Source organism: Cibotium barometz, chromosome 31 (assembly GCF_041138505.1).
Source record: "Cibotium barometz isolate CiBa-2024 chromosome 31, ASM4113850v1, whole genome shotgun sequence".
NCBI classification, from domain to species: Eukaryota; Viridiplantae; Streptophyta; class Polypodiopsida; order Cyatheales; family Cibotiaceae; genus Cibotium; species Cibotium barometz.
The window spans coordinates 25941314-25963101 of record NC_141076.1 but is presented as its reverse complement, the minus strand read 5'-3'; the positions used below and the strand labels follow the sequence as shown (position 1 = coordinate 25963101).

General features: G+C 39.8%; 1 protein-coding gene across 1 annotated transcript; it reads right to left on the bottom strand.

The window, feature by feature from the left end:
- Nucleotides 1-3743: 3743 nt before the first annotated feature.
- LOC147620664 (laccase-4-like) lies at nucleotides 3744-6811 on the bottom strand. The gene is made up of 6 exons (XM_086824936.1): nucleotides 6613-6811; nucleotides 6342-6496; nucleotides 6005-6249; nucleotides 5736-5864; nucleotides 4603-5592; nucleotides 3744-4472 (listed from the first exon to the last, which is right to left on the bottom strand). Exons 1-6 carry the CDS (start codon nucleotides 6730-6732, stop codon nucleotides 4342-4344), a joined length of 1770 nt encoding a protein of 589 aa, XP_086681062.1. The 5' UTR covers nucleotides 6733-6811; the 3' UTR covers nucleotides 3744-4341.
- Between the last annotated feature and the right edge of the window lie 14977 nt (nucleotides 6812-21788).

Genomic DNA, 21788 nt, shown 5'->3' with positions numbered 1-21788 from the left:
ATTGTTGTTACTACTGACATGGTTTATGTTTATGAGTTTAGGTGATGAGGTGTGCAAGGGTACCGATTTAGGTGTTGCACAGTGCGAGGGTACCGATTTAGGTGTCCCACGGATGGTGGATTGAGTCGTGGCATGTGGACAGATCTCATTATTATATTCACAATATTTTGTGGCTGTATTATGGCGTTTGATATTATTTTGACATCAGTGTGATGTGTGTGTGCGCACGCATCAATTTATTATATAGTGTGAGCACTAGTAGTTGATTTATTTTGTAATGTGCATATGTGCACACGTTAGATTATTGTATTAGAAAAATTGTGCAAACCTTAGAAGGTTTGAGGACAAAGGTTAATTGAGGACAAAGGCTAATTAAATGGCAAAGTCCAAATATGGATGTGTACTTTATTTTTGGCTGAAAGCCTACTTTTGGAATATATCACAAATACCCACGCGAGAAGAAGCCACTCACGTTGGGGGGGGGAAGATTGCACCCAGTCTTGTGTTGCCTTGTGTTGATGGTGATATTTTTCTTTCTCTTGTCTTATGTTTTGTTATATGCTTTAATTTTCAATTTAATTCACGTAGTTGTTTTAATATTTGACATATTTTATGAGTTTTTGATTATTCTCTTCAAGAAAATTAAAGGGTCTTGTTTCAGAAATAGTCATCCATTGCTTTGATCCATACCTCGACATCCTTCTCAATTTTTGAACCTTTTCCCTTAAAGGAGGGAGTTTGCATCTGTTTGAGTAGGAACTTCTTTTCCTGGTCATCTGTATCTCCAACAGAGAGGAATAGGAGTCATCATCAAAAGAAACAGCTAAAATAGCTGGCCTAGCAACCTTGCTAGGAATTGTCTTCTCATTAGAAGAATTTGCATCCATGGACGGCTTTTGTATAGAGCTTATAAGTTGTAAGATATTATGTTCTCAATTCCCTTATGGACTGGTCTTTTATACTGTTTTGGATGGACTCCAAAACCATCAATATAAAAAAATCATGTGCTGTAAATCTGTGTGCCACTAAACCATTTTGAAATAGGAACCCTAGTACCTACACTCAGCTAACCATTATTGTGCACATACAAGACAGCTTTAGAGTAAATTTGTTGAGTTATAACTTTAATATAAAAATCTAAATTCATAGTTGTTACAAGATAAAAATTCATTACTCTTGTGCTCTGTTAATATCCTCACCTCCCACGATATTGAGGTACTCTCTAATATTTAGGAGGCTCCAATGTCTACTTGCACCTACAACTTCCACTGCACCACTGGGTAACCGAACGCATATATTGAGAGGCAAAACAACTTGTTCATCTGCTTGCATTGGGACCCAACAGCTATTCTTTTTCATCCACCGCTCATAATAGAAGTGTATGTGTAGTGTGGCATGAGCTTTGAGATATCGAAATGAGACACTAGATTCTACTATATTACACTTGAATGTGTCATCCTTATGTATCCCTTCTACAGTCCTCCACTGTTGTCCAAGCATGCAAGACTACCATGTCATTACCTAATACCTTCTTGCACACAAACATGGTAGGTGATTGTGAGAAACAAAATTGATTGAACATCTTGACAAAAAAGATATATTGGGTATACCCAACTAAGACTCACAGATCAAGAGGGCTTTGCAAACTTCAAAGACCCTTGTATATCACAAAGCATCTTTGATTTCATGACCAGTACAGTCCAGACCCTTGTATATCACAAAGCATCTTTGATTTCATGACCATTACAGTCCAAGCAGCTGGAATTGGCCATTCTATAGAAGATAGGAATGGAGATGTGATTATGTGAGCTTACCAAACCCATCGTCCTACTTTGGTACCAAATAGGAGTGCCGGTAAAAGAATACCTTTTTTTTTACGAATTGGCCATTCTATAGAAGATAGGGATGGAGATGTGATTATGTGTAGCTTACCAAACCCATCGTTCTACTTTGGTACCAAATAAGAGTGCCGGTAAAAGAATACCTTTTCCTTTACGAAGTTCTGCACTTGTTTTACAAGAAAACATTGCCTGACCAATGTCATGCAATGCTTGAAATATTTTGGTAAGGCTGTCCAATGGCTACTCCTCTACCATGTTTAAAGGAGAAATATCTTCAAACAAGAAATAAGTTGACTTAGATTGAAACATCTCTATCATAAATCTCACATGCCCCTTTCTACCTGCGATACTTACAATTGTATGGAAATCAAGTTTGTTCGAAGATGGATATCTCATGTTGTGTAAACATGTTGTACCGTGGCCACTAGTTTTCCATTGCTTGCCTTCTTGAAGCCTTGTAAATGACCTTTCCAATGGTGCTCCAGTACATTTTGCCATCAAACTTGGTGAGGCGAACTGCAGCAGGCTATAGATAAACGCAAGCGCTCTTACGATATGCCTCTCCCCCCAAGCACCATTATCGTCATTCTTGTTGTACAAGGATATCTCCTCAATCTCGTCTTTTGGTCTTCTTGGTACAGACATATCTTCTTGGAAGCTAGAGTAGAAAGATTATGTTTAGAGTAAAAAGGAAAGAGATGTGCAGACTAGGGTTTTACAGGAGCCTTGAAAGAGATGGAGCTCCGAGAAGGGAGGGAGGTTAAGATGGAGGAGAAAGTTTGGGGTTTCGGGCTTTGATGGTTTCATTAGGGTTCGGCAAATGAGATAGAGATGGAAGAGAAAGGGAGGAAGAGTTTAATTTGGACGTTCAAGAGGAAAAGTGGACTTGAAAATGAAATTTTTGATTACAATAAAATTTGAGATGGGTTTTTGGGAGAAAATGTGAGTTTTGGGGGGATCACAAAATTTTTAAAATTTTAAGAATTTTTTGAGCCACGAAAATGGTGGGACCATGCTTACCCTAAATCCCCTACTTTTTTAAAGGGACAAGTGTAATTATTAGTACTGAAAACCTAGTCTCCCTCTCTATAGCCTCGTCTCCCTCCTTATATTCAAAGGAGACCAAATGTGCACAATCCTCTATTCCTATTGGTCCGTTGTTGCTAATTACTTTCATTAGTAAAAAGCCCAAAATATGTCTAAATGTCCCCTAATGCATTCTTTCCTCGTTTTTTTTTCAGACAGTTCGCGCAACTATAGCTGCATGCGACTAGTCATACACGTTGCCACAGGCGTGGCAATCTACATGGTCATATGCGTGACTGTAGCCATGTACTCATAACTGCCTAATAGCCGTGTTGATAATTGCGTGAAGATTTTTTTTCATATATAGATTCTTTTAAATTTGCATGACTCTAGATATGGTTGTGCTCTTGGTTTGTTGTAGTGCACGATGTATCACACTGTGAGACAGTGGCAAATTGCAACAGTGGCCCTCCTATTGAGTAGGCATTTTAGTTGCCACCAAGTCTCCGATTAAAGAAGGGACGAGTATCTAAAACCATGCAGATCCATCTTACCTTTATATTCGGAAACTCTATCCCTCAGTGTTCCATAATCCTTTTCGACTAACCTGGCATGAATTCTTCTCACCATGGGTTGAAGAGGAAAAGGCATTCTGGAATAAGCAGTTTAATCCATTTACTACTATTTTTGGAGCAAGCTCGAGGACGAAGCAAACCCGGGTTCTCCTAATATTGGAAATATCTACAACAAAGTATTACGTGTACTCTAAGAAATCAAGGAGCTGACTTGGCAGCGCCCTTGTAACGTCGCTGGGTGCAACAACACGTAATGTTGCCTAATATTATTAGTGCTTATAAGAATAATGTGGGGCACGAATGATGATCCCTTCCGGTTATTTTCATATTATGGCAAAACTTGAAGAACTGCATTTGAGACGCTAGATAGTGATAAAGCAATTTACAAGAGAACCAGGCTCATTATGAGAATCATGTAGGGCATGAATGATGATCCCTTCCACTTGTTTTCGTATTATGGCAAAACTTGAAGAACTCCATTTCATGAGACCCTAGATAGTGATAAAGCAATTTACAAGAGAGCCGGCCTCATTAGTGTTTATGCGAATAATATGGGGCACGAATGATGGTCGCTTCCGGTGTTTTCGCATTATGAAAAAACTTGAAGAACTCCATTTGAGACCCTAGATAGTGATAAAGCAGTTTACAAGAGAACCGGCCTCATTAGTGCTTACAAGAATAATGTGGAGCACGAATGATGATCTCTTCCGGTTGTTTTTCCGTATTATGGCAAAACTCGAAGACTTCCATTTCAGACCCTAGATGGTTTTACTAGAGAGCCAGCCTCATAAGAAGAATCCCGGCCATGAAGAAATGTACGTCAGTGCAAAGAGTTATCGAAGGAGGATTGAAGAGAAGCTCGTCGTCGATCATAGTGTGTACTGCTGCTATTCAAGAGCTTAGCAAGATGGCAAGTCGGAGGGCGGGGGCTGAAGGGTCTGCTTTGGTCCAATGCCATTTGTGACAAGGAAGGTAGTGCCCAAACCCCAACTCGTGTGGATCTCCAAGTGGCAGTGCATGAACCACACTCCTGCAACATTATGCATACGGTCCGTCAGCAAGAGAGTACAGCTACAAGCTTAGCAGCAGCGGCAGCAGAGTTTATTGTAGGGCACATCTACGTCGAGCTATAATATTGATAATTATAGTGTGTACTTTACCTGGATTGTCCGCTCGGAAGCGGAGAGCCACCCAGCCTCCTTTGGGGACGTTTATAGTGTTGCGCTCGGGAGGGTCGACCAGGTTGAATGTGGCGGGATCACTAGTATTGTTGTAGTTTCCCACGCCCTGGCCTACCACGTAGAAGTTGAAGCCGTGGAGGTGGATGGGGTGGCTCTCAGTGCCGAGAATGCCGGTGCCCTGTAGGACGAGCTGCACACTGGAGTTAAATGGCAACCAGGAGAGTCGTGTCCCTGTCTCTGGAGCGAGGTTCTTGGGTGGTGGTCCAGTATAGTTGAAGGACCTCACGGGGTTGTCCGGAAAGCTAGTGTGAAAGACAATATTTGTGGTGTTGGTGGTCCGATTCTTCTTGATGATCGTTGATTTGTCGAAGAACAAGGACTGGAGGAGGGCGGTGTTGGGAAGGCTAAACGAAATGTTGTTAACAGCGGCTGCAAACTTGCCTCCGGAGGGTCCCTGGCATACCTTGCCGTGAGGGCAAGGTTTTCTGGCCAAGCCCACAGTGAAGAGCAAGTGGCGGTCTAACTTAAGGGGCACGGTTACCGGGAACTCGTTGGAGTTGAGGCTTCTAAGACTAGCGCTGAAGTTGTTGGCCAAGGCAGTGTCATTGTAAGGAGGAAGGGCAGGCAAGAGGACCGGCCGCCGCAGCTTGGTCGAGGAGGATCCCACATACTCCACCACTGAGGTGGCCGTGGTATTGTCGAAGGGCACTGTGGGACCCGCGGAGTTGTATGCTCTCACCGCCAGTAAGTATCTTCCTGTTGGCTGATCCGCATTGAGGAGAACATTAGTGGTCTGCCCAGGCGCGATGAGGATGGTGCTGGTCTTGAAGGGCTTGGTGTAGGTGGCATCGATCTCCACCACTGTTAGAGTATGGTTAGCGATGCTGAGGAATAGCTCGTCGTTGAGGGCGGCATTGATGATCCGGAGTAGGTAGGTCTGGTTCTGTGCCACCGGAAGCTTAAACATATCTGCAATTATACCAAATTAATGTATAACTAAAGTTGTATATAAATATACAGTTCCCCGCCGCAATCATCAAAATGTAAATGTATATATATATATATATATTTGTAGATCCGAGAGCTCATGTAGTACTGATCTGTGAAATTACCCTTCGCCGAGCAATTGTAGAGGGCGCCGGGCTGCCCATTGATCGTGTAGGCATCGGAGACATTAGGGCCGGCTCCAGACCGTAGAGCTTGCTTTATCACAGTTTCCGTGTCGGAATTCCACCACTCACCTGTAAGTTGCAAAAATATATAACCGCGTGTTACAGCTATAAAAAATAATAAATTAGACGTGAGCATTGCCGTCCATCACATGATGATGATGGTGGCCAAAGTTATCTAATTCTCGATTTTTGGGGGCGGGGGGGCGTACCGAGGACGATAGGGATCTCTTTGGCAGGATGGGGGAACGGATAACTCTGTTGCACCTTTGGGAGGATGATGAAGGCCCCGTGCACAGTGGAGCGCATCCAGGAGATGTGCGCGTGCCAGAAGAGCGTGCCACGCTGGCCGGTTACGGTAAAGTTGTAGAGGTAACTCTGGCCCGGCTGGATGGGGCACTGCGTGATGTAGGAAGGCCCGTCGAACCATCCAGACCGCAGCTGACGGACGCCATGCCTTCAATATAAGTATTGAATATATTAGAAAACCATTATATTTTATAAATATATATAGCTTGGCTTGCCAGCTACTGACCACCGATAATTTACCAGTGGATAGTGATGTTCTTGTCGGGCATCTCGTTGCTCACTTTGATCAGCACACGCTCCCCCTCTCGCACGAACAGCGTCGGCCCTGGAAACTCGTCGTTCACCGTCACCATCCGCTTGGTTTGGCAAAGCCGAGTAAAGTTGCTGTACTTCACCTGCACGTGCATGGCGCATTGTCAAAGTGATAAGCATGCTACCCATTAAATTAGCTTGATGAACGCAAATTGAGAGAGAGAGAGAGAGAGAGAGAGAGACAGACAGACAGACTTACATGGAATTCAAAGCGGCTGATATTCGAGCTCTTATCCGCGTGCAGCTGTGCTCCATGAAGAGGAGGGAGAAATGCTACCGCCGCAACGACGAGCAAGATGGAAGCGATAAGGTGCGCCATGCTTAATTATGCTTGCTTGTGGATGGCTGCGCCAACAGTCCACTAAATGAGGACTTTGGCTTCCACGACGTCGTTGGACGTCATGACCGCGTGCGCCCAGCTATATAGGCACGAAAGAAGAAGGTTGGTTATCGGTCTCAGTACCAACTGCGCCCCAGCGCTGCAGTGGGTGGCAGGTGCTCTTTTCTCATCGCAGTTGCTTCAAGCCATCAGCCATATCTTCCGGCATACCATGTTACTCCCTCTAAGAAAATGCCTTAGGTATTACTCTCCATATCTTCCGGCAAACCATGTTACTCTCTCTAATAAGAAAATGCCTTAGGTATTACTCTCCACTGTCGGAAGAAATTCGGAAGCCTTGTATATATTCTAATTTGTGTGGCTACGTAGTAAAGCAAAGCTTTTTATTATTTAGTAATACGAGTCGGTAACTTGTGCTTCGCAAGTCTTCTGAGACTCCAAATTTAAATTCTACCCAAACTTCCTCAAACCTCCTCCTCCTCTTCCCGAACCTCCACATTCTTGTCACGTGGCAGCTTTGTGAAATCCTTCCTTAAGATAATATAGAGATAGAGTACGTCGCATTATATCTGTTTCGTTGTTCAAGAGATTTCAAGACATCATTATATAGAAAACTATTCTCAATCAGATATTGATCCCAAACTCTATTTTTTCTAAGAAAATGAAAATTCTCATGAAATCCCCTATTCATAGCCAAGCATGAAAAGGAGGATTGATGAAGAATTTTTTCCAAAATTTGATGAAGAACCCTAATTTTTTCATAAAATCCCTAATATGCGCAAGAGAAGAAGAAATTGAAGCATTGATGAGATTAGGGACTTCCTTACTCTTAGTATTTGCATTACCAAGCATTTTTTGCATTTGTTTGAGTCTCCATTTCTCAATCAAGAAAAAACGTGGATAGCTTCATGGTTTCTTCATGGACAAAATCGTGCAAGAAATAGCTCCCCACAGAGTTTCAAAGAGGGCTCCAACTATGCCGTAGTCATCCACCATAGCCAAGGCAAGTATTGACTAGGCATTTTGTGTTTGATGAGTCTCCAAAACACCATGAGAAAGGCTTCATCACATGGGAAGGAAGCCAAGAAAGAGCTTGTGATGAAGCCTTCATCTACCCCATTCATAACCCTAAGCTTTTGTTAGCTTCAAACCCTAGACTGAAGCTCCATAGCTCTGAAGATCAAGCATAGAAAAGAGAGAAAAGAAAAAAAGCATTTTGATTAGTCTCTCTAATCTTGATTAGTGAGATTTTTTCCCAATTTTGGTCGTGAGATTTAACTTTGGTGCGGCTCCCCCAAAAAACTAGGTCCCCATTAAGCCCATGGCCCCAAAAGCTTAGGAACAAACAAAGAAAAAGAAATTCAACCAATCCAAAGTCACCATATCCATCTTCTTGATCAAGAAAATCCAGAAAATCAAGAAAATCCAAAACATCCAGAAAATCAAGAACACTCAAAAGATTTCCAAGAAAATTCAAGAGAGTGGATCAAAAGCAAGGCTTTGATTCCATAGTACGTGGGTCCTAGCTTTGAGTAGCCACATTGATTTTTCCTTCCATGTAGAAGTTGCATTGTTTTGTCCTTTCATGTGGACTAGTTTTTGTTGTGTTGTGACTCGTTCACTTGCACTAATTGTTTGTGGTCTCATAGTTGTTCATAGCCGTAGCATCTCTCTCTCTCTCTCTCTCTCTCTCTCTCTCCAAGAGATTATTTAGTGAAATTTCAAAGGAGTACTAGAACCATTTTTCATCAATTTGAGAGAAAACAATCGTCTATAGTAGTTGGAACACATGTTTAATTCTTGGAGTTGAAACCCAACTTTCCTACTAGATTGATGAAGGAAGAACTATATAGATACTGAAATTTATTATATACGAGAGGCCATGAAATATTTGCATAATGAGACCATCCCAACCTTCCTCTACCTATACATGTGTTCAATGTTTGATTTCAATCAAGATTTAGGGTTTCTTGGCCCACTTGAATGATTTGGGATTTTCTTGAAAATCAGGGTTTCCACTTAAAATTTTTGAGATCCAAGGTGTTAGTTCTCTTCTCCTATCTCTCCTCTACCCTTTCATATCATTAATTTTCAATAATGATCACAATTTTAGGGTCTCGCAAGAAATAGGGTTTTGGAAATTGCCTTCAAGATTGCAGTTTGTGGTGGGATTTCTTGAGTTTTCAATCTACAATCCTTCTTCCCTTGATCTTCTCTATATAGTCATGTAGCACTACTTGATTAATTTGGCCAAGGGCATTAGGGTTTTGGGAGAAAATAGGATTTAGTGTAAAATTCTTTCATATTATGGGATTTTTATGATGGGATTTTTATCATTCCCTTGAATATAGCTTGCATTGCTTTGAACCTCTACTTGCTCTTTATCATTCCCACATATTTTCTCAGTCATTTTACCTTATACATGCAAAGAAGTCAACAATTGCATTGAAATAAAAGAAGAGTATGCAATCATTAATGCTTATTGCATTTGTTATGCCATGGTGAGGGAATTGTTGGTTTCTCTTTGATTGGATGACTATTGCAAGCCTTGGAGCAAAGGATTTTGAGGAAGAAAGTGTACAAGGAGAATAATGCATGCATGATCACATGCTAAAGTTGTAATGCTCATGAGCATGAGTACATCATAATGCAAGCATGATCAAATGTTAAAGTTGTAATGTTGATGAGCATGAGTACATGTTTGGAATTGTAAGCCATCAAACACTTTACTCTCTTTACATTATTAGATTCTCAATCAAATTGTACAAGTTCAATTCAATCAAGTACTAGAATCTAGCATGTGAGAGGGTACCCTTGGCATTGGTGGAGAGGCCAACGTGGAGCATGGCTTGAACTCTCCTTATTGTGAGTGCTTTTGGAAAAGAGAAAAGGAGGGGGATTAGGGACATGGTGTCCTAGACATGGCCTCAACTCTTACCATTAGATTTCAAACTTTAGTAAGAGGGTGACGTGAGGGGGGTGAGAAGGCTTGGTCGAGAGATCGGCAAGTAAAATATCTCCATCGACTTGCTACATTGAATCAAATGGGCAATGGTTTAAACATACATGTGTTTTGAAATGCAATTGACAATCAATGGGATTTTATAAGAATGCATAGTTGGCATTATTAGGCACATTGGTATTGATATAGTGATTGAGATTGGTTCATAAATGCACCAAGGTCATGCTAAAATCTAGTCGAATTCCCTTGATTGGATGCTAATTGGATTCATATTGATGCTTTGGATATGTCGGGATGCAAACATACATTGATTTTCAAGTTGGTTGCTTGTAGTTGACAATTTGACATAATCTATAATTTTTAAAAAAGTGTGATTGAGTCCAAAGGGTTTTGAACTAAACCTAAATTGAATATTGGGGGTTATTCCATATCAGTAGGGCTTCCTATAGAGCCCTCAATCACTCCGTTTGGTTTTTGGGTGGTTAAGGAGCTACACCCATTTCTCTACCGACGCTGTTTGGATAGAATTTGAACCACGTCTCGGATCATAAATTTAGCTTCACCATTTTGTTCTCCACTTTCCAAATACCTTAACCAACCAGTTTCAACTTATTTGGAGAATTCAAGTCCAAGCGGTGGACCAAGCTATCACTATTTGACTTGCCAGAAAAAGTTAAAACAGAGGCATATAGAGAGTTGACTGAACCAAAAGTGTCATCATAGGCTTACTCCTTATCCTAATAACTTCCTATAGAGCCCTAGAACACCCAGATATGAAACTCATATATCATTCTATTGCAAACTTACCAAAACAGTCCTACTATGGCGGTAAGTCGAGGAGGTAGACCTAGAAAGCTATCTTTGGTAAGGGATGATATGGGAGGGGAGGAATTGATGAAACACTGCACTATGGACACAATGGAAGAGATTGAAGAGAAAATGGTTGGGGGAAGTACTAATAAAAATGTCTCTCAATCCATAGGTCAAACTTAGACTAAGGGAGTTGAAGTGGATGCTGATTGGGAAGTGCTCATAAGCACACCTCTCAAAGTTTGCAAGCCATTTCAAATGATACTCTCTCGGAAGTTCTTGTGAATAAACTTGATTTTTAGCCACTCATGGATAGATTGGATATCATTGACCAAACCTGGAATTCAATTTTTGAGTCTATGACTACCAAAATGGGAGCCATTGAAGATCAAATTAGATCAATCTATGAATCAACACCATGAAGAAGCCAATGTGGATAGAATTGGTGGGAATCATGAGGGTAAGCAACCTTTGCATGAAGTTGTTTATTGTGGTCACAAGGGAGGTAAACAAGCTATGAAAGAGGCTTCTATGAAGGCTCCTTCATTTGGATTTATGATGGATGCTAGGAAACCTCTCATAAAGGATTTGACGTCTTCTTCATTTCAGCTTGGTAATTCTCAAGTGAATAGAAAACCACCATAAGATTCATTCAAGCCTATGTATTCATGATATGGAGATGCCAAGAGGATACTATCTTATTCAAAAGCAAATCAGTCCATGTTAGATGAGGAGATGCTTTGGGATAAGGATGGGGGTAATCATGATTGGGAGCACATGATAGTTCGATGAAATTTCCTTCTTTTATTAAAAAGGAGTGTAAAGACTTTGCTCAATTTGCCAATTCTTATATAAAATCACAAAAGGTCAAGCCACATCATGAGAATCCTACTTCCAATGCTTCCACAGCTATCAAGGGTAAGGTTTCCCTTTCCAAGTTCACAGGTGAAGGTTTCACTTTGCATGAGTTGGAGTAGTCGATAACCAAGCTAGACACTGATTTCTAGCTCTACCCTAAGGGTGAGCAAGATAAAGTACAATTTTCCTTGTTACACTTGGAAGACTCATCAAACACATAATGCCTAGTCAATACTTACCTTGGCTATGGTGGATGACTAAGGCATAGTTGGAGCCCTCTTTGAAACTCTATGGGGAGCTATTTCTTGCACGATTTTGTCCATGAAGAAACCATGAACCTATCCACGTTTTTTCTTGATTGAGAAGATGGAGACTCAAACAAATGTAAAAAATGCTTGGTAATGCAAATACTAAGAGTAAGCAAGTTCCTAATCTCATCAGTGCTTCAATTTCTTCTTCTCTTGCATATTAGGGATTTCATGAAAAAATTAGGGTTCTTCATCAAATTTTGGAAAAAAATCTTCATCAATCCTCCTTTTCATGCTTGGCTACATTCATATATGTGCTCAGTTGCTGCATGAATAGGGGATTTCATGGAAATTTTCATTTTCTTAGAAAAAATAGGGTTTGGGATCATCTTTTTCATGAAATATTTTCATAATGAGACCATCCCAACCTTCCTCTACCTATACATGTGTTCAATGTTTGATTTCAATCAAGATTGAGGGTTTCTTGGCGGCCCACTTGAATGATTTGATATTTTATTGAAAATTAGGGTTTCCACTTAAAAACTTTGAGATCCAAGGTGTTAGTTCTCTTCTCTTATCTCTCCTGTACCCTCTCAAATCATTAATTTGCAATAATGATCACAATTCTAGGGTCTCGCTGGAGAAATAGGATTTTGGAAATTGCCCACCAAATTTTCCAAATTGGGCTAAGAGGATAGGAGGTGCCGTAGGCAAGGTCCTAGGCCAAACCTTTTCAAGTAGTGAATCCTCAATGGGCTCATCAAATGCTCATTGAGGTTGACACCTCAAAGAAAAAGTTCCCCTAAAACAGAGAAGGACAGATTATCTTTGAGCAAATTTTGACCTACAAGAACCTCCCGAACGCATGCTTTAATTGCAATAAACAAGGACATCTCATTAGAGATTGCCCTGATCTCGTTCATCCAGCTTCCAATGATAAGACCCCAACCAAAGAGGAGGCCTTTGTCCTGCCTCAGAGGAAACATGTGTCCAAGGCTAAAAACAACAAATCTAATTGGCATATCCCAGCCAACAGGTATGCCCCCCTATTAGCTAAGTTCAATTGCAGGCCAAAGAGGCTGGCTGCTCAGCCCATATAAGGGCTGACCAACCATCCCCGGGAAGAGTCCCTAACAAGGACCGCGTTTTAGTTAGCCAAGATCTTGATTCCCGATGGAATCAGATGAGGATTTCATTGACAAAACCCTGAAGGCTTCATCACAAGCTCTTTCTTGGCTTCCTTCCCATGTGATGAAGCCTTTCTCATGGTGTTTTGGAGACTCATCAAACACAAAATGCCTAGTCAATACTTGCCTTGGCTATGGTGGATGACTACGGCATAGTTGGAGCCCTCTTTGAAACTCTGTGGGGAGCTATTTCTTGCACGATTTTGTCCATGAAGAAACCATGAAGCTATCCACGTTTTTTCTTGATTGAGAAATGGAGACTCAAACAAATGCAAAAAATGCTTGGTAATGCAAATACTAAGAGTAAGGAAGTCCATAATCTCATCAATGCTTCAATTTCTTCTTCTCTTGCGCATATTAGGGATTTTATGAAAAAATTAGGGTTCTTCATCAAATTTTGGAAAAAATTCTTCATCAATCCTCCTTTTCATGCTTGGCTATGAATAGAGGATTTCATGGGAATTTTCATTTTCTTAGAAAAAATAGAGTTTGGGATCAACTTTTTCATGAAATATTTGCATAATGAGACCATCCCAACCTTCCTCTACCTATACATGTGTTCAATGTTTGATTTCAATCAAGATTTAGGGTTTCTTAGCCCACTTGAATGATTTGGGATTTTCTTGAAAATCAGGGTTTCCACTTAAAATTTTTGAGATCCAAGGTGTTAGTTCTCTTCTCCTATCTCTCCTCTACCCTTTCATATCATTAATTTTCAATAATGATCACAATTTTAGGGTCTCGCAAGAAATAGGGTTTTGGAAATTGCCTTCAAGATTGCAGTTTGTGGTGGGATTTCTTGAGTTTTCAATCTACAATCCTTCTTCCCTTGATCTTCTCTATATAGTCATGTAGCACTACTTGATTAATTTGGCCAAGGGCATTAGGGTTTTGGGAGAAAATAGGATTTAGTGTAAAATTCTTTCATATTATGGGATTTTTATGATGGGATTTTTATCATTCCCTTGAATATAGCTTGCATTGCTTTGAACCTCTACTTGCTCTTTATCATTCCCACATATTTTCTCAGTCATTTTACCTTATACATGCAAAGAAGTCAACAATTGCATTGAAATAAAAGAAGAGTATGCAATCATTAATGCTTATTGCATTTGTTATGCCATGGTGAGGGAATTGTTGGTTTCTCTTTGATTGGATGACTATTGCAAACCTTGGAGCAAAGGATTTTGAGGAAGAAAGTGTACAAGGAGAATAATGCATGCATGATCACATGCTAAAGTTGTAATGCTCATGAGCATGAGTACATCATAATGCAAGCATGATCAAATGTTAAAGTTGTAATGTTGATGAGCATGAGTACATGTTTGGAATTGTAAGCCATCAAACACTTTACTCTCTTTACATTATTAGATTCTCAATCAAATTGTACAAGTTCAACTCAATCAAGTACTAGAATCTAGCATGTGAGAGGGTACCCTTGGCATTGGTGGAGAGGCCAACGTGGAGCATGGCTTGAACTCTCCTTATTGTGAGTGCTTTTGGAAAAGAGAAAAGGAGGGGGATTAGGGACATGGTGTCCTAGACATGGCCTCAACTCTTACCATTAGATTTCAAACTTTAGTAAGAGGGTGACGTGAGGGGGGTGAGAAGGCTTGGTCGAGAGATCGGCAAGTAAAATATCTCCATCGACTTGCTACATTGAATCAAATGGGCAATGGTTTAAACATACATGTGTTTTGAAATGCAATTGACAATCAATGGGATTTTATAAGAATGCATAGTTGGCATTATTAGGCACATTGGTATTGATATAGTGATTGAGATTGGTTCATAAATGCACCAAGGTCATGCTAAAATCTAGTCGAATTCCCTTGATTGGATGCTAATTGGATTCATATTGATGCTTTGGATATGTCGGGATGCAAACATACATTGATTTTCAAGTTGGTTGCTTGTAGTTGACAATTTGACATAATCTATAATTTTTAAAAAAGTGTGATTGAGTCCAAAGGGTGTTGAACTAAACCTAAATTGAATATTGGGGGTTATTCCATATCATTAGGGCTTCCTATAGAGCCCTCAATCACTCCGTTTGGTTTCTGGGTGGTTAAGGAGCTACACCCATTTCTCTACCGACGCTGTTTGGATAGAATTTGAACCAAGTCTCGGATCATAAATTTAGCTTCACCACTTTGTTCTCCACTTTCCAAATACCTTAACCAACCAGTTTCAACTTATTTGGAGAATTCAAGTCCAAGCGGTGGACCAAGCTATCACTATTTGACTTGCTAGAAAAAGTTAAAACAGAGGCATATAGAGAGTTGACTGAACCAAAAGTGTCATCATAGGCTTACTCCTTATCCTAATAACTTCCTATAGAGCCCTAGAACACCCAGATATGAAACTCATATATCATTCTATTGCAAACTTACCAAAACAGTCCTACTATGGCGGTAAGTCGAGAAGGTAGACCTAGAAAGCTATCTTTGGTAAGGGATGATATGGGAGGGGAGGAATTGATGAAACACTGCACTATGGACACAATGGACGAGATTGAAGAGAAAATGGTTGGGGGAAGTACTAATAAAAATGTCTCTCAATCCATAGGTCAAACTTAGACTAAGGGAGTTGAAGTGGATGCTGATTGGGAAGTGCTCATAAGCACACCTCTCAAAGTTTGCAAGCCATTTCAAATGATACTCTCTCGGAAGTTCTTGTGAATAAACTTGATTTTTAGCCACTCATGGATAGATTGGATATCATTGACCAAACCTGGAATTCAATTTTTGAGTCTATGACTACCAAAATGGGAGCCATTGAAGATCAAATTAGATCAATCTATGAATCAACACCATGAAGAAGCCAATGTGGATAGAATTGGTGGGAATCATGAGGGTAAGCAACCTTTGCATGAAGTTGTTTATTGTGGTCACAAGGGAGGTAAACAAGCTATGAAAGAGGCTTCTATGAAGGCTCCTTCATTTGGATTTATGATGGATGCTAGGAAACCTCTCATAAAGGATTTGACGTCTTCTTCATTTCAGCTTGGTAATTCTCAAGTGAATAGAAAACCACCATAAGATTCATTCAAGCCTATGTATTCATGATATGGAGATGCCAAGAGGATACTATCTTATTCAAAAGCAAATCAGTCCATGTTAGATGAGGAGATGCTTTGGGATAAGGATGGGGGTAATCATGATTGGGAGCACATGATAGTTCGATGGAATTTCCTTCTTTTGTTAAAAAGGAGTGTAAAGACTTTGCTCAATTTGCCAATTCTTATATAAAATCACAAAAGGTCAAGCCACATCATGAGAATCCTACTGTGCTTCCACAGCTATCAAGGGCAAGGTGTCCCTTTCCAAGTTCACAGGTGAAGGTTTCACTTTGCATGAGTTGGAGTAGTCGATAACCAAGCTAGACACTGATTTCTAGCTCTACCCTAAGGGTGAGCAAGATAAAGTACAATTTTCCTTGTTACACTTGGAAGACTCATCAAACACATAATGCCTAGTCAATACTTACCTTGGCTATGGTGGATGACTAAGGCATAGTTGGAGCCCTCTTTGAAACTCTATGGGGAGCTATTTCTTGCACGATTTTGTCCATGAAGAAACCATGAACCTATCCACGTTTTTTCTTGATTGAGAAGATGGAGACTCAAACAAATGTAAAAAATGCTTGGTAATGCAAATACTAAGAGTAAGCAAGTTCCTAATCTCATCAGTGCTTCAATTTCTTCTTCTCTTGCATATTAGGGATTTCATGAAAAAATTAGGGTTCTTCATCAAATTTTGGAAAAAAATCTTCATCAATCCTCCTTTTCATGCTTGGCTACATTCATATATGTGCTCAGTTGCTGCATGAATAGGGGATTTCATGGAAATTTTCATTTTCTTAGAAAAAATAGGGTTTGGGATCATCTTTTTCATGAAATATTTTCATAATGAGACCATCCCAACCTTCCTCTACCTATACATGTGTTCAATGTTTGATTTCAATCAAGATTGAGGGTTTCTTGGCGGCCCACTTGAATGATTTGATATTTTATTGAAAATTAGGGTTTCCACTTAAAAACTTTGAGATCCAAGGTGTTAGTTCTCTTCTCTTATCTCTCCTGTACCCTCTCAAATCATTAATTTGCAATAATGATCACAATTCTAGGGTCTCGCTGGAGAAATAGGATTTTGGAAATTGCCCACCAAATTTTCCAAATTGGGCTAAGAGGATAGGAGGTGCCGTAGGCAAGGTCCTAGGCCAAACCTTTTCAAGTAGTGAATCCTCAATGGGCTCATCAAATGCTCATTGAGGTTGACACCTCAAAGAAAAAGTTCCCCTAAAACAGAGAAGGACAGATTATCTTTGAGCAAATTTTGACCTACAAGAACCTCCCGAACGCATGCTTTAATTGCAATAAACAAGGACATCTCATTAGAGATTGCCCTGATCTCGTTCATCCAGCTTCCAATGATAAGACCCCAACCAAAGAGGAGGCCTTTGTCCTGCCTCAGAGGAAACATGTGTCCAAGGCTAAAAACAACAAATCTAATTGGCATATCCCAGCCAACAGGTATGCCCCCCTATTAGCTGAGTTCAATTGCAGGCCAAAGAGGCTGGCTGCTCAGCCCATATAGGGGCTGACCAACCATCCCCGGGAAGAGTCCCTAACAAGGACCGCGTTTTAGTTAGCCAAGATCTTGATTCCCGATGGAATCAGATGAGGATTTCATTGACAAAACCCTGAAGGCTTCATCACAAGCTCTTTCTTGGCTTCCTTCCCATGTGATGAAGCCTTTCTCATGGTGTTTTGGAGACTCATCAAACACAAAATGCCTAGTCAATACTTGCCTTGGCTATGGTGGATGACTACGGCATAGTTGGAGCCCTCTTTGAAACTCTGTGGGGAGCTATTTCTTGCACGATTTTGTCCATGAAGAAACCATGAAGCTATCCACGTTTTTTCTTGATTGAGAAATGGAGACTCAAACAAATGCAAAAAATGCTTGGTAATGCAAATACTAAGAGTAAGGAAGTCCCTAATCTCATCAATGCTTCAATTTCTTCTTCTCTTGCGCATATTAGGGATTTTATGAAAAAATTAGGGTTCTTCATCAAATTTTGGAAAAAATTCTTCATCAATCCTCCTTTTCATGCTTGGCTATGAATAGGGGATTTCATGGGAATTTTCATTTTCTTAGAAAAAATAGAGTTTGGGATCAACTTTTTCATGAAATATTTGCATAATGAGACCATCCCAACCTTCCTCTACCTATACATGTGTTCAATGTTTGATTTCAATCAAGATTTAGGGTTTCTTGGCCCACTTGAATGATTTGGGATTTTCTTGAAAATCAGGGTTTCCACTTAAAATTTTTGAGATCCAAGGTGTTAGTTCTCTTCTCCTATCTCTCCTCTACCCTTTCATATCATTAATTTTCAATAATGATCACAATTTTAGGGTCTCGCAAGAAATAGGGTTTTGGAAATTGCCTTCAAGATTGCAGTTTGTGGTGGGATTTCTTGAGTTTTCAATCTACAATCCTTCTTCCCTTGATCTTCTCTATATAGTCATGTAGCACTACTTGATTAATTTGGCCAAGGGCATTAGGGTTTTGGGAGAAAATAGGATTTAGTGTAAAATTCTTTCATATTATGGGATTTTTATGATGGGATTTTTATCATTCCCTTGAATATAGCTTGCATTGCTTTGAACCTCTACTTGCTCTTTATCATTCCCACATATTTTCTCAGTCATTTTACCTTATACATGCAAAGAAGTCAACAATTGCATTGAAATAAAAGAAGAGTATGCAATCATTAATGCTTATTGCATTTGTTATGCCATGGTGAGGGAATTGTTGGTTTCTCTTTGATTGGATGACTATTGCAAGCCTTGGAGCAAAGGATTTTGAGGAAGAAAGTGTACAAGGAGAATAATGCATGCATGATCACATGCTAAAGTTGTAATGCTCATGAGCATGAGTACATCATAATGCAAGCATGATCAAATGTTAAAGTTGTAATGTTGATGAGCATGAGTACATGTTTGGAATTGTAAGCCATCAAACACTTTACTCTCTTTACATTATTAGATTCTCAATCAAATTGTACAAGTTCAATTCAATCAAGTACTAGAATCTAGCATGTGAGAGGGTACCCTTGGCATTGGTGGAGAGGCCAACGTGGAGCATGGCTTGAACTCTCCTTATTGTGAGTGCTTTTGGAAAAGAGAAAAGGAGGGGGATTAGGGACATGGTGTTCTAGACATGGCCTCAACTCTTACCATTAGATTTCAAACTTTAGTAAGAGGGTGACGTGAGGGGGGTGAGAAGGCTTGGTCGAGAGATCGGCAAGTAAAATATCTCCATCGACTTGCTACATTGAATCAAATGGGCAATGGTTTAAACATACATGTGTTTTGAAATGCAATTGACAATCAATGGGATTTTATAAGAATGCATAGTTGGCATTATTAGGCACATTGGTATTGATATAGTGATTGAGATTGGTTCATAAATGCACCAAGGTCATGCTAAAATCTAGTCGAATTCCCTTGATTGGATGCTAATTGGATTCATATTGATGCTTTGGATATGTCGGGATGCAAACATACATTGATTTTCAAGTTGGTTGCTTGTAGTTGACAATTTGACATAATCTATAATTTTTAAAAAAGTGTGATTGAGTCCAAAGGGTTTTGAACTAAACCTAAATTGAATATTGGGGGTTATTCCATATCATTAGGGCTTCCTATAGAGCCCTCAATCACTCCGTTTGGTTTCTGGGTGGTTAAGGAGCTACACCCATTTCTCTACCGACGCTGTTTGGATAGAATTTGAACCAAGTCTCGGATCATAAATTTAGCTTCACCATTTTGTTCTCCACTTTCCAAATACCTTAACCAACCAGTTTCAACTTATTTGGAGAATTCAAGTCCAAGCGGTGGACCAAGCTATCACTATTTGACTTGCCAGAAAAAGTTAAAACAGAGGCATATAGAGAGTTGACTGAACCAAAAGTGTCATCATAGGCTTACTCCTTATCCTAATAACTTCCTATAGAGCCCTAGAACACCCAGATATGAAACTCATATATCATTCTATTGCAAACTTACCAAAACAGTCCTACTATGGCAGTAAGTCGAGGAGGTAGACCTAGAAAGCTATCTTTGGTAAGGGATGATATGGGAGGGGAGGAATTGATGAAACACTGCACTATGGACACAATGGACGAGATTGAAGAGAAAATGGTTGGGGGAAGTACTAATAAAAATGTCTCTCAATCCATAGGTCAAACTTAGACTAAGGGAGTTGAAGTGGATGCTGATTGGGAAGTGCTCATAAGCACACCTCTCAAAGTTTGCAAGCCATTTCAAATGATACTCTCTCGGAAGTTCTTGTGAATAAACTTGATTTTTAGCCACTCATGGATAGATTGGATATCATTGACCAAACCTGGAATTCAATTTTTGAGTCTATGACTACCAAAATGGGAGCCATTGAAGATCAAATTAGATCAATCTATGAATCAACACCATGAAGAAGCCAATGTGGATAGAATTGGTGGGAATCATGAGGGTAAGCAACCTTTGCATGAAGTTGTTTATTGTGGTCACAAGGGAGGTAAACAAGCTATGAAAGAGGCTTCTATGAAGGCTCCTTCATTTGGATTTATGATGGATGCTAGGAAACCTCTCATAAAGGATTTGACGTCTTCTTCATTTCAGCTTGGTAATTCTCAAGTGAATAGAAAACCACCATAAGATTCATTCAAGCCTATGTATTCATGATATGGAGATGCCAAGAGGATACTATCTTATTCAAAAGCAAATCAGTCCATGTTAGATGAGGAGATGCTTTGGGATAAGGATGGGGGTAATCATGATTGGGAGCACATGATAGTTCGATGGAATTTCCTTCTTTTGTTAAAAAGGAGTGTAAAGACTTTGCTCAATTTGCCAATTCTTATATAAAATCACAAAAGGTCAAGCCACATCATGAGAATCCTACTTCCAATGCTTCCACAGCTATCAAGGGCAAGGTGTCCCTTTCCAAGTTCACAGGTGAAGGTTTCACTTTGCATGAGTTGGAGTAGTCGATAACCAAGCTAGACACTGATTTCTAGCTCTACCCTAAGGGTGAGCAAGATAAAGTACAATTTTCCTTGTTACACTTGGAAGACTCATCAAACACATAATGCCTAGTCAATACTTACCTTGGCTATGGTGGATGACTAAGGCATAGTTGGAGCCCTCTTTGAAACTCTATGGGGAGCTATTTCTTGCACGATTTTGTCCATGAAGAAACCATGAACCTATCCACGTTTTTTCTTGATTGAGAAGATGGAGACTCAAACAAATGTAAAAAATGCTTGGTAATGCAAATACTAAGAGTAAGCAAGTTCCTAATCTCATCAGTGCTTCAATTTCTTCTTCTCTTGCATATTAGGGATTTCATGAAAAAATTAGGGTTCTTCATCAAATTTTGGAAAAAAATCTTCATCAATCCTCCTTTTCATGCTTGGCTACATTCATATATGTGCTCAGTTGCTGCATGAATAGGGGATTTCATGGAAATTTTCATTTTCTTAGAAAAAATAGGGTTTGGGATCATCTTTTTCATGAAATATTTTCATAATGAGACCATCCCAACCTTCCTCTACCTATACATGTGTTCAATGTTTGATTTCAATCAAGATTGAGGGTTTCTTGGCGGCCCACTTGAATGATTTGATATTTTATTGAAAATTAGGGTTTCCACTTAAAAACTTTGAGATCCAAGGTGTTAGTTCTCTTCTCTTATCTCTCCTGTACCCTCTCAAATCATTAATTTGCAATAATGATCACAATTCTAGGGTCTCGCTGGAGAAATAGGATTTTGGAAATTGCCCACCAAATTTTCCAAATTGGGCTAAGAGGATAGGAGGTGCCGTAGGCAAGGTCCTAGGCCAAACCTTTTCAAGTAGTGAATCCTCAATGGGCTCATCAAATGCTCATTGAGGTTGACA